Source organism: Panonychus citri, unplaced genomic scaffold, assembly GCF_014898815.1.
Source record: "Panonychus citri isolate SS breed McGregor unplaced genomic scaffold, ASM1489881v1 Contig00134, whole genome shotgun sequence".
NCBI lineage: Eukaryota > Metazoa > Arthropoda > Arachnida > Trombidiformes > Tetranychidae > Panonychus > Panonychus citri.
The window spans coordinates 1,271,186-1,293,622 of record NW_026515539.1 but is presented as its reverse complement, the minus strand read 5'-3'; the positions used below and the strand labels follow the sequence as shown (position 1 = coordinate 1,293,622).

Here is a 22,437-nt window from a genome sequence, read left to right as displayed (position 1 = left end):
GTTCGAGAGATTTTGGTTAAATCGTTAATTGTAACTGATTTAATTTTTAATAGTTCATAGGTTTTCCATAATGTACAAAAAATGTTTGTGATAAATTATGACAATTTAATTGATTCTCATTGTTGTGAATCAATTTGACAAAATACTTTGTGTTTTTAAGTTTTTTACTTTCTCATCAATCAGTTTAGATTTGATTAAGTTAATCAGAATTAATTGTTTTTTTTTGTTCGATATTTTTCCTCGTTAAATCAGATTCTCTGGGTTTTCAATCAGCTTTTAAAGTATAATAATAATACATATTGCTTGAGATTTTGATAACTGTCAAGGGTGAATTTTTGTCTATTTGTTGATTGCGATTGTTTCATTTGTGACAACTGTTGATATTTGATACTTTTTAAAATCCAAATTTAGGGTTAATAGTTTTTTTGATTTAGTATTTCAGCCAATTAATTATTTTAAAAAATGATTAAGTATTAATAAATCAGATGTGCGTTGATTTATCCTCTGTTGGGTAAATCTTTAACTTTGTAAATTCGTACAAGCCAATGTTCAGTGGTATAAGCTTCTTCCAAAACTTTAAGGCCAAAATCTTTCTTTCCGATCTCAGCGGCTCGAACTCGATCCCAACCAGCTGGTTTACCTCCTTCGGTGTAAACAGATCCGAAACGATAATAACTCATTTTATACATTAAACAATTAAGTAGAGTAGGTGAGCCATCTTTATCAATCTTGAATTCTCCGGAGGAGTATAATAGTCTGATTCTTTGATATGTTTGCCTTTTTCGGTGCTTCCACCAATACGAACCATCCAAAGGAATTTATTGATGTCATCAGATGAGTAGCCCGTTAATCCGCCAAAAATCACCAAAACATAATTGACATCTAATTCTCTCATTATTTCGTAAGCTTTATCTTCATCTGAAGCCATTGCTTGACCAACTCGAGATATGTGAGTGTTATTCCAAGTATTATTGTCCACGATTATTGTTCGATTTGCCATTGCAGAGATTTGATAACCATAATCCCACCAAGACATAATTTTAGCGTCTTCGGGAGTATTTTGACGAAGCCAATAGTAGGCTTCACGGAAATCATCGAAAACAATTCGTGATCCATCATGACTTCGAGCAGAAAGGACAATTGAAGGTGCTGAATAGGCCTCGCTGGTTACCCAAATACAATGATAACTGTACATACAAAGTAAGACAGAAGATAAACCGATGAATAAAGTAGCGATTTCACTTTTCATTGCGAAATTATTCTCGAATCGTTGTTGTTTCTTTTTTTGTTGTGTTGATGAATGATGTTTAGCACCATAAGAGGAAGATGTGACTCCAGTGGTTCCCCCAACTGATGGAGTATTAGATTGAGCGGCTTCAAGTTGTTTACAATATCGAGTGAGCATTGATGAGATTCCAATTCCTGAAAGGATGCACATAACTGGTGCTAGAACAAGCATCAATCGAACCATAACTCCCTGTGTAAAGATCAGAACAAAGTTAGTTAAACTTGGTATAATTGAAATACAAAACTTTTTACTTACTGCAAAATAAATACTTGTTAGGCCATAAAGAATGATGAAAATATTAGCATCGGTAATTTGCTTAAAACAAGTATAAAGACCAACGGGAAAGAGAAAAAGGAGCAATTGTAGATCAAAGTAGAAAGATGACCACGAAGTAGGTTGATGTTCAGAGACCGAAGCAATAATGGGAATATAATTTTTGGCGTATGATGGATCAAGAAGAGAGTAGAAACGTCCAGTCCATGGTGAGATTTCTAGAGAAAATTAACAAAGAATAGATATTGATAATCAGTTGGTTCAATATTGTTAACAGATTGAAAAACTTACTTCCAATGATTGTAAGGAAAAGTCCAACCGCAAAGCCAACGGCAGCTAATCCAAGAACCAAAGATCGAAACAGAAAATCGTAACTTTGCTTGGACAGTTTCCCTTTAAGATAATCGTTGAATGCGATAAGTTGACATAAGCCGAAAACTCCTAATGCAGCCATATGTTCACTGGATTGAACAGGTTGGAAGCCAACAAATGGTATTTGCATTGATAATAAAGTTCCCAAACTGTAAACCTGGCAAAGATGAAATAGAATAAATTATTGCAAAATTTCTTCATGATTTGGTTTACATTAGCCTGTTAACTGATTGGTACTTACAACAGAATAAGCAACATAGATTCGGTGACTAAAGCGACCGGTGATCATTAATACTAAAACATGAAGTGGGATTAGATTTATGAGGAAAACGTAACCACCCCAAGAGGAAACCATATAAAAATAGGCAATAGAGCATAGTGATGACCAAATAATTTTACCAGTTTTCACTGATTTTATCCAGAAATAGTATGTCAATAGCATACAGAAAATGGCGATTCCTTCATTATCGTAAGAACCGGCAACTGAACGTGATATGTAACCGGGGACAATTGAGATCAAGGCGGCTGCCACTAGACCAGCAGAGGGTGTGTAAAGCTCTTTAGTTAAAAAGTAGGTAACTATTGTGGTGAAACTAGAAAATAAGGGGGCGAGAAATACGCAGACATTTCTTATGTCAAGATCAATGTTCAAAAAGTGTAGAAAATGGTAGATAGCCGTTGATGTGACCATAAGACCGGGATAAATGGTCCCTCCAATGATACGTCCTAGTGGATACCAAGCTCGATCATCAAACCAATTGAGGAAACTGTAAAATCCTTTTTCGGTCAAATACTGTGTAGTACGGTAATTAAAGTATGGATCAAACTCATGGATGACACTTTCATAACGAAGTACAGAGAACAATCTAATAGAAAAAGCTTAAGATGAAGAGGAAGAAAAAAAGAAAGATAAACATCATTAGCGATCGTGTTATAAATAAAAGGAGCAGATTCAGGTTCATTTTACTCGGGATAATAACCACAATGTTGCAAAGAAGAATAAAGAGAAAAGAGAAATAAATGACAGGAACTAAAAAAGACAAAGACGATTCTATAGAAAAAAGAAAAGTTAAATATAGAGAAATTAAAGTAGAAAATGATAACATTGAGATTTGACATAAACCAGAGAAGATTAAAAGTAGACATGATGCCACTCAGTCAGATGAAAGATACCAAATTGGAATTCAAGCTACACCAGACTAAAGATGGACAATTAAAAATCAAGTTACATGACAGTTATACTTACATAGAATTGAAGCCATTAACAAAACAATTAACTTTAATAGATTGTCTTGTCTGGCCAGAGAAAAGTGTCTCTGAAGCCAACTGGAAGTCTGATAATAAACCACCGTTGTTGTCATCCTTTTGACTGTTTAATTAACAACACTCACTCTAAACGGTACCCAGAAGGTTTAACACTAAAATCTACTAAAAACTAATTATCAAAAAACAATTAATAGTTACAATTAATAAGAATAAGTAAATTGTCAGTTAAACCGCTCAACCGGTGAGCCAAATTACCGATTCATTGGATCAACAAAACTGTCGATTATTTTAAAAAAAAGTTCGATTCCGATCATTGCAAACAAAAAATCGATTTCGGTTCTCTTTCTTTTCTCTTTCGCTTAATCGTAACTTCCCCTTTTCCTTTTTCTCTTTCTTTTCTCTGTGTCTTTTTCTTCTGTCAAAATCGATTATGTTTGATTCTAATAATCGCACATCACTTATTCGAAATTGGAATCCAAACAAATTAAAGTGACTCTTGTTAAGAAATCACCTTGGTGACAATTAACAAGATTTAAATTGATTCTAATTGTGAATTGAAATGATTGAATGGTGTTTGTATCAATTATGGAATAAGAAAATTTTAATCAATCCGTATGAAATTATTGTTGATCCTTTTGGCACCTCTGATTTGGCTGAATTTTCAAATTTACAGTTTCAGCGAAATCAAATCAATAAATTTTACTCTTAAATAAATTTCTCAGCGATTAAATGACTTGTATGAATTGATGTTAATACGAAATCAAGAATCTTCCATCCCTTGGAATTTTTTCAGAGGATAATGTTCACCATAATGTTTAAGGTGTTCCATCAATGATTCATATTGTTCGGTTAAATGGTCGGGAATTTCATCGTAAACGTCGTTAAACATTTCCTTGACATGGGGCTTGGCCTTTTTCTCGGCGGTAACAAAGGCCTGCATCACTTGTCTCTTTGATTCCTCTTTCCAATTTTTCTCTGATTCATCGTTCCACCAATTTCGTTGTTCCATATACTTTCGTAGGCGAGAAATTGGATGATCCTTTTGATGCCAGAATCGAACCTCATCAACACTTCGATAAGCCGTTGAATCATCGGAGGTTGAATGATGACCAATTCGATAGGTCATCGCTTCAATTAGCACAGGTTTGGACTCTTCAAGAGCAATTCGTCGAGCGGCAGCAGTAGCTTTATAAACGGCCAGTGTATCATTACCATCAACTCTTAAAGTTGCCATACCGTAACCAGGACCTCGACCAGCGATTCCGTCACCACGATATTGTTCAACTGTTGGCGTTGAAATGGCATAACCATTGTTACGACTGTTGTTGAAATAAAATAAAAAAAAAGGATAAGAGGAAAGTAGTAAAAATCAGATTGGTTGTAATCAAAGATCAGAAATCAGATGATCAAGATTAGATTGAGGGAAGAAAAGTTTCAATTGCGAGACACTTAGAATGGGAAATTAGATTAACATGTAAAGAGATAACATGAAATTGGATGAGCCAGAAATTTACCAGAAAAATATGATGGGACAATCTAAGGTCGCGGCAAAATTAAGAGCAGCGTGAGCGTCGCCTTCTGATGAAGCACCTTCACCAAAATAGCAGATGACAATTCGCCCGGTTCCTTGTCTTTTGAGGAAATAAGCAGCACCCACGGCTTGTGGCATTTGAGTGGCAAGGGTCGATGAAATTGTAACGAATTTCAAATCCCGTGATCCATAATGAACGGGCATTTGTCTTCCCTTACCAAGATCCTCAATGTTACCATAACATTGGGACATGAACTGGTCAAGTTTGAATCCTCTCCACATAAGAACACCTTTGAAAAACAAATCAATCAATTAAATTAGAATGTTAGACAATAGAATCATCCAGGACTAATTACCTGCTTCTCTGTATTGTCCAAAAATAAGATCATCGTCCCGAAGAGCGGCACTGGATCCAAAGTGAGTTCCCTCTTCCCCGTAGCTTGTCATGTAAAAGGAAATGCGACCTTGACGTTGAGACTCATACAAAACACGATCCATAGTATTTAACAGAGTCATTCCTGGAACAATTAACAACAACAATGATCATGATTAAAGCCGAAAAGAGATCAACATTAAAGTGACCCGTTGGCGTTAAGAGTTAAATCTATACCTTTGTAAAGTTTTGTTATCATTTCTTGGCCTAAATTTGGATCTCCATCAGTCTCAATTATTTTACCCTCTCGGTCCATCACCCGATAAACAGGAATACCTTCGTAATTTTCACTTCGGATAAACGACAAGGTACTAGTCCATTTCGATCGGGATCCCGGAAACGCTGGTTTCTCCTCTAAATCGTCAAGTTTTAAATCAATTGAACCAACAGTTGTTTGTGTTGATGAAGATCCCGATGGACTACAAAGACCACGAAACAATTTAGCGAAACCATAACGATACTGATTAATCACTAATCTACTTGTGAACATCATAAACTGGATTAAAGTGAACAAAATTAACAGAATATTAAACAGTAAGTAAATTAATTAGCTAAAAGAAATTAACAAACAACAACAACAAAAGTAAACAGGTGAAGATCCAATGGTTTCTATACATAGAAAAGGAAAGAGAAACAAAAACTGGTTACGTCCCGGAAACGGAAAATCTTCTCATCTCGATTTTATCCTCATCCTTTTTTAATTAATTAAGTGAATAAATTAATTTAATTACGTTTTGATTCTGTTTAATTCAGATTATTTAAGCTTCAGTGCATCGATTGATACCTTGGGTAAGTCACAAACTTGTCAAAAACCACCTCTTTTTTACGTTTAAAATTTTGCCTTAATCACCACACCCTAAACAAAGCGTGTCAACAAACATTCAGAATCCAAACACTCAGAAATCAAACATTTAGAATACAAATACTCAGAATATTAACCTGAATTAAACTAATTCACTGAATCACCTTTCTCTTTGTGTCACTCTAATAAAGGTTACGATGTCGGATATTTCCAAATTGATCAGGGAGATTGGCACGGCCATCACCTCAAATATAACGTATGAAAATCTGGTTAACAAGATGACTGAGAAAAGTCTTTGTGAAGCTGTCGTTAAGATTAATTGTCAACTACAAAATGAAAACGAAGTATCATCTTGGTCTCCGGAAGATATTGTTAACGCTAATCAGATTATTAAATTCTTTGGTGACAAAGTAAACCTCAAAAAGACTCCGAGGAAAACACCTCAAAAACAGAAGAATCAAGTACCTGCAAATCAACAAACCTTATCACAGTTCATCGGGAAAAAAAGGTCAAGCGTTTCGATCCTCAATGCCCCAGCCAAAAAGAAGAAAGTTGATCAAGTCGATTTGGCTAGTACAGGAAGTGATAATATGGATGAGGCCACAAACGACGGAGTTACGGACACTGATATTGACACGGAAGTCGATAATGAAACTGATGCACAACAGTCCGAACTGGAAGAATTAAACCTCGATGTAAACGCAGTTGGAGTTACAGTTGAAGACTTTCATCTAAGTAAAACAAAAAGATCAAAGGTAATCTCTAAACGATACAAAGAAGAAGATGAGGTTCCTGAGGGTTGGTACAAGGTTGATCACCTAGCTCCGAAGCCAATAGTTCTAATTGAAAAAATTGAGAACATTGATGAGATTGATCTCATGCTTGAACACGTTAAGGGTGTACTCGAGGTTGAAGACTCAGATTTTGGGGAGATTGATGAGATCGTGACCACGAACAAATTCGTAAAGGTCACCTTTAAAAATACTTATAATAGAGACCTTTTCTGTCGCTACTCTGAGAAAAACCAAGAAGGTTGGACAGTAACAATTCCCACCCTACGAAACCCTTGTATCAGAGTCGTCAATGTAGACAGTCTGATTCACCTTAAAGATGATGAAATCATCGACAGAATTGTTAAAAAGAATAGGTTTACACTTAATGAAGAGACTGTCATGAAAATTGTTCACAGGGTTACCCGAAAAAATGGAATGACCCTAATACTCGAAGTCTCACCGATAATTAGAGAGCTGATTTACCGTCGTAAGGGTAAACTTATGATTGGATACAAGAGTTTCCAAGTATCCGACAGCTTTGCACTTAAAACATGCCACACTTGCCTCTCATATGGTCACAACAATTGTAATCAACAGATCTACTGTCGATATTGTAGCTTAGGTCATTTAGGCAAATGTAAGATTAAAGGTAACAAAAAACTCTACAAATGTAAGTCGTGCTTGCGATTAGGTCATCAATTCAACGACCCCTCTTGTGAAGTCTTCCAAACTAAAATGTCCTTCGAACTCCAGTACATTAACTACACCTATGAGTGGGTCATGGCCGGTAAACTCGAATGAATACCTGAGAAATACAGACTCGCAATCAACCTCATCATCTTTTCTTCGATTTGATTTCATTTCCAATACAATTTTCTTTCGATTCCTCCCACTTCATGTTCAATTCTTCTCTCTCGTTACAAACACTTATCCCTATCATTTGTATCCTCCCAATATTACAGCAACTAAATGAACACAATTATTCGTGTCAAATAAAAGAATTCAGCCTCCATTTCTTACAACTCAATTGCGCTAAAAATAAAGAAGCCACACTTGAGATGATGATGTCCGAACCTGGTTATATATTAATGCTACAGGAAACCAATCTCAACACCTTAAGATCAATTCGCGGTACGAAATTTATAGTAAATGGTCACACTGTTATGCGATTGCCCGAAAAAATTAACATCATCAGGGTCGACGTGTCGATGCAGAGTATAATCCACTGCATAATAGAATTGGGTAATACTCGGGTCAATCTCTTTAATGTTTACTTTCACCCAACTCGAACGCTTAAAACTAACGCTCTCATTCTTGCTGATCGACTGGAGAAAATAAATGGCCCTCTTCTTGTGATGGGAGATCTAAATATCCACTCACTCCTCTGGTCACCGAAACAAATGGTTAATAACACCCGATCGGCTTGGTTTGATCTGCGTATAAAACCGAAATTAACGGGACTAAGCTCAGCGATTCCTCCAATGGTCAAAAATTTTACGAGAACTACATATGGTAATCAGAAGCCCTCCGTTAGTTACATTGACGTCGTTCTGATAAGTAAAGAGTGGAAATCGGAAACCACGATAACGACCGTCAAGAACTCAGACCACCGCCTCATAGAATCTGAACTCTCGATCTCCTTGCCTAAGAAAAGAACGTATTTTAAGCGAATACACAAAATCAGACACTATAAGATCAAATTAGCCAACAAGCTAAACAAATGTTCAATTAAGATGCAAATTGATTGTATCACGAGGAAAATTTTAAATCTCCCTTATAATAATGGCCACTGGATTAAAAATAATCGCAAGAGTAGGAGACTTTTGAAGCTTGAGGGTAGAGGAGACGCTCGAAGTAAGGAAATAATCAAATACAAACTTTCGAAGTTTAATCCTCTGAGAATCATTCAGAACACCAAAGATTCAAACAAAAGGTGGAAGATGATTAACTCCTTCATTCTTAATCATCAGACTAAACCCCAAATTGAAAAGCTCATGACAGGGAATCCTCAACTGAGAGAGCAAGTTCAACTAACTCTGCAGCAGTTTAAGTTCTCAAAACTCAAACAAAGATCTGACGAAAAGCCGAGTCCAGGTAAACCTCTAAGTTTTAGAGAAATCGAAACCATCAAAAAGCTCAAAATCACGAGCTCAGGTTGTGCGGACTCTTATAACATCAAACAGTGGGAAATAATGATGCATGAAAACAGCGACCTAATTATCTGTCTAATTAATCAAATGTTCTTAAATAATTATATTCCGGAATTCCTGAAAGTCTCTGGAGTCTCTTTGATTGTCAAGCCTGATAATGTCTCGGTAAGAATGATAAAGCTTCAAAACCATATGATGAAAATGGTCGATAAAATATTGGCTGACAGATTACAAATCTACCTTCCAACTCTTATCGAAGCCCCTCAATTCGCTTATCAGAATCGCACTGGTCGTATACAAGCTGTGGCCCGTCTTGAGAAAATAATTGGCGACGATGACATCCTGGTTAAGCTTGATTTGACGAAAGCTTTTGATAACATTAACATGTCAGCGGTTTACGACAAACTTGAAAATCTTATTGATGATGACACCTTCAAAATGCTGAAGTCGTTCTGTGAAAATCGATGGTGTAAAATTAATTACGAGAGAAAAACATACTACATGCCCGATAAAGGTACACCCGCTGGCTCGAGTTGTGGCCCCCTTGTCTTCATCCTCGGTATCGATGACACTCTCGTTGAAATAAACTCGAAAATTAAACTCGTAAGTTACGCGGATGATATTGTTTTAGTACTGCCTCTTTCTCAGATAAATGCCCTTGCTGAAATCCTAAAATGGATCATAAATCTCTTCGAGAAAAAGGGTCTGAGTCTCAACATGAAAAAAACAGTCATTCAAACGAGATCAAATATCACCACAACGAGTCTTAAAGTGTTACCTTTTAAAGTGGAAACAGGAATGACCTTCCTCGGCTTCAAAATCAAAACTTCGATTAATCACTTTGCCCTTGAAAATCACCTTAATAAGTCATGCGAACCACTTAAACCCAACGTTACTTTGATTCAAAAACTTGACATCAAAACCCAGAGAGAAATCCTCAATGCTTTTATTGGCTCATCTATTTGTAGCATCTCAGCGGATAACCTGATAGTACAAGGAGGTAATCTTTTTGACATGGAGAAAAGACTAATCCAGATGATCAACTTTACCAATGAATATCTACAAGTTATCACCGGCACCAAGGGCCTCGGTAAATGGTCACAGTTTTACATCAAAGGTATCACTAACCCTTGGTTTTCGCATCTCAAAACTCTGATTATGCATCTCCTGGATGAAGGTGAACTACGACATCCACTTATTCAACTCTTCTCACTTGGGGATATTTGTGTTGAAAACATGATCACTGACCATGTAATGGAATTGAAAAGAGTTTCAGAGCCATCCGAAAATGTCATCGAACTTGTGAAACTCTGTGGGGGGAGAATTGGTGCAACTCTGAATGATGAACTGGTTGAATTTATGGGCGAAAGAAACTCTAATCCATATTTATCTCGTATTGATGTTCTTTACAGTATTGTCTCTCAATTAGGCTCGGACATCGTTACCACCTTTATAATTCCGACGGATATTTGTCAAGCAAACAGTTGGATGGAAGTTAAGAGAATCATGAAACATTACGAACACAAATGGAATTGGATGGAAGGACCCCCGATAAGCAGGAACAAAAGGAGGCCAAATGAACGATTGGAACTACTACATTGGACGACGCGAAATATGTACAAGAAGAGAGTTGAAAGCTCCCTCAAAAGATTCTTCACCTTCATGATGCGGTCGCAAAACTCATACATCATCCACTTCAACCCCTCTCTTGGAAAATTACCACATTATCTTGGGATCAAACGCTTCCTCTTCCTGGTTCGAGGCTGCAACTACGTAGCAGATAAATGTCCGACCAAGGAGCACAAAATAATACATCTTCTCATTGAATGCAAACTCCGTAAAACGCCTCCAATCCCACGTATTGATCTTAAAAAATTCCTTCCCTCCGTAACTGATAAACTAATTTCCATTCTTTTGTAAAAGGCGGCTAAAGCCTTTCCTGGAAGGGTGCTTAAGTGTTACCCTTAGTAACCATCCGGAAACGGAAGGTTACTCTGTATAAAACAGGTTCAATTGAATGATAATACGACTGGTTGTGTTGATTACGTTTCTTTATCAATAATCTTGAGCTTTTCTTTTCATCAAAATTAACTTAATTCTCTGTTTTAATTTCTTTAATCATCTTTAGATTAACTTGTTGTTCTTTCAAATTTGGATTACGAGGTCAATGTAAGTTTATTGTTCATTTGATCTTTGGTCGTTTTGTGATTCAATCATAAGGGTGAGTACAGTTGGTTGTTACTCGTTTTTATTTATCGGGATTTGATCGTTAATTGTTTACAATTAAATTTCTATTCTATTCTAGAAAATGGTCTAGTTATCCAAATGTGTTTAAGGCAATCATGAGCCGTGAACCGGATTCTTGGCTCGGGTTCCAATAGTTTCTCAATCAGATCTTTAACATCTTCGGAAAGCTCAACTTCCGCCGGGTATTTGTATTTCCTTTCTAATTGGTGTTTTAGAAATTTATTCTGATTAAGAGAATCATCGAAAGGTCGGACATGGGTCACCATCTCGAATAGACAAACTCCAAGACTCCAGCAATCGGCTTTCTTTGGATCATATGGAGGAGTCATTACTTCGGGTGCAATGAAAGCCATGGTTCCACAACAGGTCGGTGCCGATGTTGGTTGATTGGTTGTTCGGTCATAAGTAAAACAAGCGAATCCGAAATCGGTCAATTTGGCATTATTGTCACGATCGAGTAGAATATTTTCATTCTTTAAATCTCGATGAGCGATACCTTTAGAATGCATGTAGGTTAAAGCGGACGATGTTTGTGACATCCAAATACGAGCTTCGTCTTCGGGTATTGGTTTACCAATTGATTGGAGAAAATGATGAATCGAATTATTTTCAGCAAATTCCATGAAAATATAAACCGATCGTCGGGTTTTAATTATATCCCAAACACGAATAATATTGGGATGTTGAAGATGACGAATTATCTTCAATTCTTTACGAAGTGATTTATCTTTCCACAATTGGGGCACTTTGTCCAAGGAGATTATTTTCACCGCAATATCTTTATCAAGCAAAGGTGCGTATCGAGCTTTGTATACCTGGGAAAAGGCACCGCCGCCGATTTGATCTAAAATAGTGTAGCCTCGATCTCGCAAGGCCAAGGGACAAAGCATCGAAGCACCGGATTCATCTTTCGACGAGACCTCATGCATTTGTGAGTTCGATCCACTACTCGAACCATCGCCAGGCTCACTTGCTGTAATTGAGAGAAAGTTACAATTGTGTAATTAAGAATATCAATTAACTGAAAATCGATTGAAAACTCACATTGTTTAATCTTATCTTTGTCTTTTTCTAAACTTCGATGGGACATGATTGATTGTCTGGTGAGAAAAATCAATTAATGGAATAGTAGATTAATTAAATTCCATTCAAGTTAAAACCTAAATTGGAAAGAAGATCCAATCAATTGATTTGATGATTTCTCTAACTTTTTGGGATTCGTCATTTTCCAATCATTTTAGTTAATTGTTTGAGTATTGTTGAGGTAGAAATTATTGTTGATGAGTTTAATTTCTTGTTTTTAAATTAAATTGTGTTTATTATTGATGGTTAATTTTCACTTTTTGGATTGATTTTTTTTTTGGTTAGAAAGTACAAAGTGTTTTTTTTAAGATTTTTTCATTTCATGTTTAGAGCAAGAAACAGACCAAAGGAGAGAGAGAGAGAGTGAGAAAAAAAATCGTCAAGTTGAAAGGTTTTAACGGAAAAAAGTGACAACAAACTTAAGATCACATTCCCATAGCTCGAGCAGCAGCGGTTTCTTCAGTTTGAGCTTTAGGGGCTTTAATTGTTTCATCAACTGAGAGTATAAGACAAGCGGCTTCCGTTGCCGCGGTGATTGCATTAATTTTAACCAGCGACGGTTCCCAGACACAGGCAAAGAAATTATCGGCTATGTCTTCAGCGTTAATATCAACACCGAACCAAATACCAGCGGTAGCATGTTTCTGGCGAAGTTTGTTTAATATGTTGGTCGCATCGAAACCAGCATTGTCACACAATTGACGGGGGATAATCTCGAAGGCTTTGGCCATCGCTGCAATGATTAATTGCTCTTTACCGGCGATGGTTCTTGAAAAATCTCGAAGGTATCTAGAAAGCTCCATTTCGATAGCTCCTCCACCGGCAACAACGGAATCATTTTTAAGAGCTCGACGAACAATCATGATGGCATCATGGAGAGAACGTTCAGTTTCTTCGATGAATTGTTCAGCACCACCACGAAGAATAATGGTTACAGTTTTCGACTTAGGGCAACCGGTGAAGAAATTGAACCTGAAATGATAAAGGAAATTTGTAAGTTCCAAAACAAAGGAATCCAAACTTGACTTATTGATCCCACTCTCGAGGAACCTTCCCCGAAGGAAGATTTTACTCTCTCACATTCGTAACATTGCCTAACCGATGAAACAAGGAAAGGTAACTGACTGAATGTGAGGATGGAAAATCAAATTTAATGAATATAATTTACCTTTCACCTCCGATTTGAGTTTCCTCAAATTGAGCACATGTTCCCAGATTAGCATCAGTCAAATCGTGAACGGTGGTCAGTATAGCGCCTCCACATGCTTTCTGAGTTCGAGTTAAATCATCAGCAGGTACCCGACCCGCACAGAACATGTCACGATCGGCGAAATATTGAGTTGCCACATCACCGATTGGCAGCATGGAGAGAACCACCTTAGCTCCAGATTCATGAATTTTTTGTAACTTTTCATACAAAATGTTCCACTCGGCATCAACAATACTTTGGTATTCTTTGACATTGTCAACTCTTATTTCAGCGTTGTCTCGCTCAGCCTTAAGTTCAAGTTCAATGTTAAGTAAAGCGATCTTAGGATTAGTGTATTTTTTAGGTTGCATTTCAAAACCAGCGTAACTGAAGGTCTTTTTGAAAGCAACACCGGTAATCAATTGAGACTCTTCAAGAGAACCACCTTTAACCTTTTTAACACCAATCATGTTAAGAGGTAACAGATCATCTAATTGCATAACCGCATCGACCACCATCTTAGCAAAAAAATCTTTCTGGTGAGCGATCAGTTTAGAGCTTAAGGTGGTTGAAGCACATTTCTCAAGTAAACTTCTCAAATCATCCTGGTTATTCTTATCTATTTTAATTGCCATATCATTGATCTTATCAACACATAACTGGCAACCTTTTCTAAGACTTCGAATGATAACTTGAGGGTGTAACCCATCTTCAACGAATACTTTCACCTGCTTCAGAAGTTCAGCACCTATCAAAGTAACGCTGGTTGTACCATCACCAACCTGTTAAAACCAACAACAAATATCAAATCAAATTTAGATTACAAAGTTAAAATAAAATAAAAGGTTAAGGAGAGAAGAATACAAACAATTTACATGATTGTTCTAGAATAGAAATTCTAAAAAAGGAAAAAAAATGATCAAGAGAACAAAAAAGAAATAGAAAGGAAAGAAAGAGAGAGACAACACCTAGAAAAACACCTCTTACCTCTGCATCTTGTGATCTGGAAATATCAACCAATGCTTTAGCTGCAGGATGGGCGACATTGAGATGAGCCAAGATGGTGGCACCATCATTACTAATTATACTCGACCCTTTGTTATCGACAATCAGTTTATCCATACCACGAGGACCCAGTGTGGTCCTCACAGCTTCAGCAATCAATTGGCAAGCATTGATGTTACTGATTAACTGGGATTTACCTTGTTGACTTTCAGTCCCTTCTTTAAGTAAGATAATTGGTCCTTGCTGAAATTATTAAACATTTATATTAGAACGAGACACATACAAACCAAGGATAGACTATTAAAGAGAAATTACAATTAAAGGTTAGTTACCATTTTTAAAGTGAAGCTCCGACAATTAAATAATCACAATTTAAATACAACTTTAAGAATCACGTTTTTTTAACCAAAACTTTATTTGCCAAGATTGATGGTGATACAGGATCATGCACATGAGTCGTTGCTCATGCGCTAAAGAATAGAATAGAATCTATTCTACTCTTTTTACAAGAAAATAATGTTTGTTGTTTTTAACATTTGTTCATTTTCTGTGATAATATTAATAATATTAATAATAAGTTCTATTTTTTTCTTTCTTGATATTATATCTATTTCATCTAGTGACCATTTCCAGTTCTGTTTTTGGCCAATGATTTCTTCGATGTGTTTTGGTTCGTTTAGTATGTGAGTGATTATATTAACTTGTTTCTTTATTCCGCAGCAGTTGATTTTTCTTTTGATTTCGAATCTTTTCCATAAGCTAAACCATTGTCTCGGTGTTAATGGTTGGTACCAGAAGGGTTTTATCTTCATGTTCGGATTCATTATTGTATCTATTGTTTGGTGTTTTTTTCTTATTTTAATAATAATATTATTAACCATTTTGTCTATTATTTTGTTTATTCCAGATCCATGTGTCCATTTGATGTCCCAATGTATTGATATTCCTGGATTTCTTTTAGTGGTTTCCCATTCACTCACACACCATGTCCATTCGTTGTGATCCATTAATGATATTAGTCCTCTTAGATCATTGCCTGTTGGTGATTTGGAGTAAATTGTTTTGAGTAGTTTGTTGCTAATGGGTACATGTTTGAATCCTTTCTTTTTGGTAATGTCGATTACGACGGCAAATGTAATTATCCATGATTCAAATTCACTTCTATTGTTACTATTATTAATATTAATATTAATAATTTGTTCTTGCAGTTTTATCGAGATGATTAACGTGGTGTCGTTTCTGAATATACTAATTCTTGGGAATTTACATTCACATGTCGTTTTTATGTTGGCAATTTCGTTTTCGGTTATCACTCTTGTTGGTTTTATCGGAATGTATTGATTTTTGGTGAGTTTGAAGTGTTCAATCAGTAATTTACATTCATTTTCATAGATATCCCATTTCATTATTGTCTTTAGTTGTATTCTTATTATTGATGGAATTTCTAATAGCATTTCTTGTGACCATCTTTCCATGAATCGTGTTCCAATTATTGATGCCAATTTGTTGTGAACTTCTCTTTGTATATTATTACCTATTTTCAGGTAATTTTCATTTATCGTCCATGAATAATCATAGTTTTTCATTACTGAATTGACATATGTATTCATTAGAAGTTGTTGTAGTTTTCTCGGCATCCTTTTTATGAAATTCAATACGTGAGATAATGGTGAAATCGCTTTTATCATTAGTTCATTTATCACCTCCTTCCGTTTTCTTTCGCTTTGTTTATTGATGTTGTAACATCCTACTATCTTTGAGCATTCTGATCCTTTTATTATTTTTGTTTTTTCTTTGTTTATTTTCAGGTTTATCTTTTCCAGTTTTTCTTCCATGATTTTTAATGCGTATTTGGCTTCGGTTTCGGAATCAACAATAATAATAATATCATCTGCGAATGCAAGTGCCTCGATTGCTTCCTGTTTCATCGCTCTCATTACTTGATCAATTGCCAGTATAAAGAGTAATGGCCCACATGAAGATCCTTGGCTTGTACCTTTATCCATTTTTTCCCACAATATTCGATTTTTCCAAATCATTTTCGTCCATCTTATTGTGTTCATTGATTCAAGTAGGTTACCCATTTGTTCGTCTTTTTGTTTTATTATTGTTATTGTTGATTCAATATTAACTTCATCAAATGCTTTTGAAATGTCTAGTTGAACCATCCATCGATTCTTCATGTTTTTCTTCAATAATAATTCAAATATTAGATGTTCTCTGCATTTATTTTTTATAAACGCATATTGAGATTCATTGTCAATGATTGATGGAATCATATCTTGTAGTCTATTCGCTACTATTTTATCTATTATTCTGAGTAGATAGTTTGGTGATTTCACTGTTCTTAAGCTTATTCCATCAGGTTTTTTGATTAGACCAATACCGTAGATTCTGATGCATTTGGGGACATATCCCATCATCATAATCATGTCTATTATTTTTATTATTATTATTTTGTTCCGTCTGAAGAATTCGTTCCACATTGGTATTGTAAATTTATCTCCGCTCAGTGATGATTTTTGCATTTTTAGATCAAATATCATCTGTTTTTCTTTAGTGTTTAGTCCGTTGAATTTGAATGTTTTTTCTTCGGTTTCAATGAATTTAGGTTTTGATGTTGACATTGTTTCCATTATTTTCTTGAGCGATTCTTCGTATCTTTGATCGTTATCAAACAGGAATTGATTTTCTTTATATATTATTGTTTTTCTTATTATTTTCCATTTTTTCTTCGAGTTCATTTCCATTAATTTATTGTAATTTAATTTACCATTTTCATGTAATTTTCTTCGTTTATTTTTCATGATTCGCCATCGGCCATGTTTGTCCGGGAAGTTGATTATCCGTTGACAGTTTTCTATCAGGAAATGATTTTTGTTGAATGGTCTAAGGTCCATTGGTTTTGTTTTAAGGTGCCAGTTATTTAGATGTAATGTTCTGAGTAGTTTTGGTTTACTTATTGTTGGTATTATTAATTCACATTTTAGTAACCTGTGGTCATTTGTTTTCACATCAATTATCTCTTTAGTCGTTGCTTTTATGCCGCCATTGACTAGAATAACATCTATCCATGATTTACATTCATTTCGATTGAATGTTTCCTCTGATTGGGGTGAGAAGATACTTTTAATATTGTTGTTAATTATTATTTGATCTACCATGAAGTTGTTTTGTGGTTTTGGTGACCAAAGTTGATGTTGGTAATTTACGTCTCCTATTATTATTGTTAAGTCATTTACAAAGGTAGAAATATCTTGCCATTTTTGTAGTTCTTTCGTTCGAATGTATGAGCTAATTATTCGTACACCATTAAATGGATTTCCCAGATCAATAATAATAATATCATTCTGTGGATAATAGGTCTTTTCAATTTTAATGTCATCAGATATCATGATAATCGTTGCATTATTTACTTTAATTTTCTCATTAGCGGTAAAGACTTGTGATGTGTTTGGTTCGTTGATTGAAATGATTCTTCTTGTTGATTTGTTTATACCTTCGATTATTGTTTTTGTTATTTGACGGCGTTTACCCACATTCATGTGTATTATTTCGAGCATTGGATATGGTATCCGGTGTGGATTAGTAAGCATTTGTTGCATTGTAGGTATGTTGCTTTTGGTGATATTCGTAGTTGTTTATTATTAATAATAATAATATTCTTTTCCTTTTTTATTTTGTCAATTAGATTTATGTTGTTGGTCTGTATGATCGTTAGGAACTGTTCGTTTTTCTTCTTGATCTGTATGGTAATCGATTGTTGGTCACACTGGTCTTGGAATATTTTTCTCACTTTATTTGCTTCGTGTTTGTCGTCACAGATTATCTCGTAGTATCTCCACTTTATATGTATCAGCGTTATGTTTATATCTTCTAGTGATATTATTTCGTGAATGGTGTTTTCCGGTATCTCTCTTGAGAGGGTAACTTGTTTTCTTTGGCTTTTCTCACCTCGAATTTCCGTCATGTACTTTTCGGTAATTATTTCTTTAATCTTCTCTTGTTGCAGTAGTCCTTTGAATGCGATGATTATTTGGTTGTTAACTTTTTCTGTTGTTGATGATTGATTTGTTTTTTCTTTTATTATTTTTATTATTTTTTCCACAGCGTAGATATCGTTTCTCACTTTTGTTGGGTCCTCTAACCATTGGCAGGTGATCAAGTTCAATAGTTGGATTAAATTGTCGATTTTGTATTCGTTATGTTGATCTTTTTGTATTGCTTCAATGGTTGGTATTATGGATGAGTAGTCGACGTATTTTTTGTTGTCATTAATCGTTGTTATTAACCAATTTAACATAATTAACAATAGTAGTAATAATAATACTAGTAATTAACTGTTTGTTTTAGATTAACTTTTGGTTGCACGTTTTAATTGATGGTGTGATTTACTTATTCTGGTTGATTTCCTTCCTTTATCTTCATTAACTAGTGACATCTATGCTATTATATGGTGTTGATTCAAGACAATGTGATAAGTTAAGGAAGGAAAATCAAGTAAGTAAGTTGCTTAGTAAATTTGCAGAAACTTATTAATCTTTTTCTTTTTTCCATCCAACAGTGGCTTAATTATCATTTCATCCAAGGATTGAGTTCTAACGGTACATGTGTTGAATCTCAGGTATTCGTATCCGAAGCCGTTTCTCCTGTTTTCATTGAAGATGAGCCCGATTGGTCTTTACCTTATTCCATTTGGATTGGAAGTCTTATTACAGCCTTGATTCAATTTCGTTAAATGTGTAAAATGTCACCATTTTTTCGTTGTTTTATCAGATATGGATTCAAAAAAGACAATTCAAGAAGCTCGTACATCTCGAAACAGTTCGGACAATTCAATTTCAACAAGAAGACCTCCACCTCCTCCTCCAAGGAAGGTAAAATTTCCTCCACTCGATAAACTAATTTCCGTTGTGTGTAATCGGGTAAGAATAAGCAAAGATGGTTCTATCAGTAATTGTTTATAATCTCTACATTAGAATATTATCCCATTAAGTTTAAACAAGCGAACAATCCATTCTCAAGAAGGGATAATAATTGAAACTCATTTCAATGGTTAGATGATTAGTTTAACTTCTATTCTCTATTTTCTTTTTAACAAATTTACTTAATATTTATGGACTGGGTCATAGTAGCAATGTTCAATGGTCAATGATTCTAATGTTATTGATTTCTATCAATCCTTGAGATGTTTTCGATTTATCTCAACTTTTTCTTCTTACTCTAGATTGTTATTCTCATCTTTGTTTTTATTTCTCTTTTACTCCTTTCTAGCGAAATCGACTTGTGAGAGCTACAACTTACTTGGTCAACAAATGTCCTTATTCATCTGCTATTTCGCCACAATTTGATGAACAATTACTTGCCTCATCAGGGCAATTCACAAATCTTTTAACAACTACTATTGGTAAAAAGTTTTACTCTCAAACCTCAGGTGAAGGTAAAGATGGACAACTCAGTTGTCCTAAATGTGGAAACCCATGTACCCAAGTGGAAACCTTTGTTTGTAAGTATTAATCGTGTTAAATTGCATCATTGATTTCATCAGATTGAATTTTATTTTCAATTTGAAGCAAAAAGTAGAGGTCATTTGATTTTTCACTTTCCGATATTCTCATTCACAAATGACCTCAATCCCGTTTTCTTGTATTTACTTTCTCTTTCTTTTCATTTCTTTATCTTCAATATCATCAGTAAAAATGTTATTGAAATAGCCTCAGGTATCAATTTACTTTCTCTTTCATTAATTTTTCTTCTTTTTTTTTTTTTTTTACAGCCTCAACTCGATTCGTTAAATGTGAAAAATGTCACCATTTTTTCGTTGTTCTATCAGATATGGATTCAAAAAAGACAATTCAAGAAGCTCGTACATCTAAAAACAGTTCAGACAAATTTTATTAGTCCACTTTGGATTACAGTTACATGAGTCGTTGCTCATGAACTAGAGAAATATAAAAATATTCTCTTCAGAGGATACAAAAAAAGAACAAAAAATAAAAAAATAAAAAATAAAAAACAATTAACGATATTTCTCAATATTTTAGAAAGCATGGTTATTTGTTTCTCGTTATTTTGATAAGTCAACATTTCAGTAAGCATGGGTCTACTTGACCCATGCTTACGGAATTAATTTCTAGTCATTCTGATAAATCAGAAATCTTGTATTCTCAACAGTAATATTAATTAATAATAATTAACTGTTTTGGCATTTTAAATACATTTACATGTATAAATTTAGGTTTTGTCACATTGGGCAAAGGTAACGTTTGCCCAATGCTTTCTCAATGATTTTGTAGTCAATTTAAATTTTATTCAATTTCACTTTTCTCTTACCTTTTAGATGATTTTCTATTATTTTTGTGATCCCTAGGACCTCAATAATAATAATATTAACTAATTAATTGTTAATTAATTTGTTTTCACATTCAAAATATTCAAAAACTAAGAACTCACGTTTTTCAACCTTCCTTTTAATAAACCAAAAAGTGACTAACCCATTCGAGGGACCGTTGACTAATTAAAAAGAGAACAAAATATCAACAACAAAGAGGAAAAGTTGCAATTTAATTTTCGTTAATTCTAATCAATTGACAATTAATTGAGAAATTTTCATGCAACCATAATTAGCTTAGAATATTGGATAATGATTAGCAATCAAGTTTAGCTATACTTGGAATATTATTAGATAGAAAAAAGGAATTCTTTTTCAAAATAAATTTCGACTGACATTAAATCGGACGATAATTAATTGATTAAAGTAATTAAAAGGTGAAATGTTTTTTGATTATTAAGTGAATTATATGAAATGAAATGAAATGAAATTTTCATACGATTATTGATCAAATAAGTTGTATTGAAAATCTAATATCAGGTTTAATTGTGAAGAAATTAATTAGATAGGAAAAGATTTCTATCTCTTGATTGTTAGTGATTAATAAATCACGAGAAACAAGCAAATTCACTTTCACTTGAAGATTAATGATTAATTTTGATGGTATCTTAATCTGTCAAAAAGTTAATTCGTTCAGCAAATCATAGTTAATTTCCTAATTGTTATCAATTAACAAGAGGTGATACCTCATTTCTAAATCTATTTCCTAATTGTTGAGAGAGTAAATAAATCAATGAATCATTGGAAAATACTAATCAATTGATTTGGTTAATTAATTTAATACATTTCATAAATGCGGAATTAAACTCAGAATTTTCAATATTCAGACTAATCAAACTAATTGTTCAACTATAAACAATTTAGTATCAGATGAGCAAATTTTCATTCAAATTTTAATTGTTGCGTAAAAAAAATGATACAATTAATTAAATGCACTAAAAAATTATCGTTGGAAAAGTAAAATTAACAAAATTTTACACTTTCAGTTAATTATTACAATCAACTAGATGGTTAAAATTAGCTCTTGTGTTAACAATGTTATTATTAATTGTTATCAACTAATTAACTTAACAATCAATGTAAGATATAAATAAAAGTATTGAAAATGAAATTGATTCTCATCAAGATAATGTGACCTAAATCAATTACAATTAATGATAACTAAGGTGTCCGGGGATATTTTTTCAGTATAATTTGATACGAAATTAAAGAATCAAAGTTAATTATCTTAAGTGTTGATTGTTGATCATTAACGTAAACAAGGAACATCATTTTCCACATACTTCACTCATGATAATTAAAAGATTAATCAACGATTATAAGTGGATCAACAATCAGAATCAACTTGAGGTATCGGCAATAACTTTCTTAACTATTCATATGATTAAGAATTAGATAAATTGGAAATGACAATTACATTGGTTAAACTCAATTGCTAATTAATTAGATATCTTAATTTTTGATTTGACAATTAACCCTAGGAAAAAACAAATTTGAATGATAACAATTACAAAAAGGAATCAATTTCCTTGGATTTTAATTGTTTTCACTTTATTGATTATCTTACGATTAGAATCTCAATTGTAATCACAATTTAACCTTCTCATATGATGATGAATACACTTGAAATTGTT

At 34.1% G+C, this 22,437-nt stretch overlaps 6 protein-coding genes and 1 long non-coding RNA gene across 7 annotated transcripts; 3 read left to right on the top strand and 4 right to left on the bottom strand.

Annotated features, from left to right (window-relative positions):
- Position 1: 1 nt before the first annotated feature.
- On the bottom strand, positions 2 to 3,460 carry LOC128391469 (dolichyl-diphosphooligosaccharide--protein glycosyltransferase subunit STT3A-like). Its single transcript, XM_053351365.1, is given in 6 exon segments — positions 2 to 742; positions 745 to 1,477; positions 1,544 to 1,779; positions 1,853 to 2,090; positions 2,175 to 2,812; positions 3,180 to 3,460. Coding segments are annotated over 6 exon segments (2,205 nt in total). The 5' UTR covers positions 3,295 to 3,460; the 3' UTR covers positions 2 to 497.
- A 322-nt stretch (positions 3,461 to 3,782) lies between these two features.
- On the bottom strand, positions 3,783 to 5,656 carry LOC128391477 (2-oxoisovalerate dehydrogenase subunit alpha, mitochondrial-like). The gene is made up of 4 exons (XM_053351374.1): positions 5,341 to 5,656; positions 5,087 to 5,248; positions 4,714 to 5,020; positions 3,783 to 4,518 (listed from the first exon to the last, which is right to left on the bottom strand). Exons 1-4 carry the CDS (start codon positions 5,654 to 5,656, stop codon positions 3,960 to 3,962), a joined length of 1,344 nt encoding a protein of 447 aa, XP_053207349.1. The 3' UTR covers positions 3,783 to 3,959.
- Positions 5,657 to 5,815: 159 nt separating this feature from the next.
- On the top strand, positions 5,816 to 7,546 carry LOC128391476 (uncharacterized). The gene is made up of 2 exons (XM_053351373.1): positions 5,816 to 5,952; positions 6,157 to 7,546. The coding sequence occupies exon 2, from the start codon at positions 6,163 to 6,165 to the stop codon at positions 7,537 to 7,539; it is 1,377 nt and encodes a 458-aa protein (XP_053207348.1). The 5' UTR covers positions 5,816 to 5,952; positions 6,157 to 6,162; the 3' UTR covers positions 7,540 to 7,546.
- A 3,556-nt stretch (positions 7,547 to 11,102) lies between these two features.
- LOC128391480 (testis-specific serine/threonine-protein kinase 1-like) lies at positions 11,103 to 12,321 on the bottom strand. Its single transcript, XM_053351378.1, has 2 exons — positions 12,180 to 12,321; positions 11,103 to 12,108 (listed from the first exon to the last, which is right to left on the bottom strand). Exons 1-2 carry the CDS (start codon positions 12,223 to 12,225, stop codon positions 11,180 to 11,182), a joined length of 975 nt encoding a protein of 324 aa, XP_053207353.1. The 5' UTR covers positions 12,226 to 12,321; the 3' UTR covers positions 11,103 to 11,179.
- A 99-nt stretch (positions 12,322 to 12,420) lies between these two features.
- Positions 12,421 to 14,882, bottom strand: LOC128391473 (T-complex protein 1 subunit eta-like). Its single transcript, XM_053351371.1, has 4 exons — positions 14,745 to 14,882; positions 14,395 to 14,655; positions 13,387 to 14,189; positions 12,421 to 13,190 (listed from the first exon to the last, which is right to left on the bottom strand). The coding sequence occupies exons 1-4, from the start codon at positions 14,745 to 14,747 to the stop codon at positions 12,644 to 12,646; spliced, it is 1,614 nt and encodes a 537-aa protein (XP_053207346.1). The 5' UTR covers positions 14,748 to 14,882; the 3' UTR covers positions 12,421 to 12,643.
- Positions 14,883 to 15,007: 125 nt separating this feature from the next.
- On the top strand, positions 15,008 to 15,888 carry LOC128391497 (uncharacterized). Its single transcript, XR_008325810.1, has 3 exons — positions 15,008 to 15,546; positions 15,621 to 15,759; positions 15,805 to 15,888. It is a non-coding gene; the product is annotated as an uncharacterized LOC128391497 (long non-coding RNA).
- Positions 15,889 to 19,175: 3,287 nt separating this feature from the next.
- LOC128391179 (uncharacterized) lies at positions 19,176 to 20,313 on the top strand. Its single transcript, XM_053351027.1, has 3 exons — positions 19,176 to 19,289; positions 19,687 to 19,918; positions 20,189 to 20,313. Exons 1-3 carry the CDS (start codon positions 19,191 to 19,193, stop codon positions 20,311 to 20,313), a joined length of 456 nt encoding a protein of 151 aa, XP_053207002.1. The 5' UTR covers positions 19,176 to 19,190.
- The last annotated feature ends 2,124 nt before the right edge of the window (positions 20,314 to 22,437 follow it).

Coding starts and splice junctions, on each gene's coding strand:
- LOC128391477 (XM_053351374.1), bottom strand. CDS start 5,656: ATGATGTTCACAAGTAGATTAGTGATTAATCAGTATCGTTATGGTTTC. Junction 5,249..5,340: donor GATAACAAAACTTTACAAAG/GTATAGATTTAA, acceptor TAATTGTTCCAG/GAATGACTCTGTTAAATACT. Junction 4,519..4,713: donor TGTCCCATCATATTTTTCTG/GTAAATTTCTGG, acceptor TTTCAACAACAG/TCGTAACAATGGTTATGCCA.
- LOC128391476 (XM_053351373.1), top strand. CDS start 6,163: ATGTCGGATATTTCCAAATTGATCAGGGAGATTGGCACGGCCATCACC.
- LOC128391480 (XM_053351378.1), bottom strand. CDS start 12,225: ATGTCCCATCGAAGTTTAGAAAAAGACAAAGATAAGATTAAACAAT. Junction 12,109..12,179: donor CAAAGATAAGATTAAACAAT/GTGAGTTTTCAA, acceptor TCTCAATTACAG/CAAGTGAGCCTGGCGATGGT.
- LOC128391473 (XM_053351371.1), bottom strand. Junction 14,190..14,394: donor CCAGATCACAAGATGCAGAG/GTAAGAGGTGTT, acceptor TGGTTTTAACAG/GTTGGTGATGGTACAACCAG. Junction 13,191..13,386: donor ACTCAAATCGGAGGTGAAAG/GTAAATTATATT, acceptor TTATCATTTCAG/GTTCAATTTCTTCACCGGTT.
- LOC128391179 (XM_053351027.1), top strand. CDS start 19,191: ATGGATTCAAAAAAGACAATTCAAGAAGCTCGTACATCTCGAAACAGT. Junction 19,290..19,686: donor CACCTCCTCCTCCAAGGAAG/GTAAAATTTCCT, acceptor ACTCCTTTCTAG/CGAAATCGACTTGTGAGAGC. Junction 19,919..20,188: donor CCAAGTGGAAACCTTTGTTT/GTAAGTATTAAT, acceptor TTTTTTTTACAG/CCTCAACTCGATTCGTTAAA.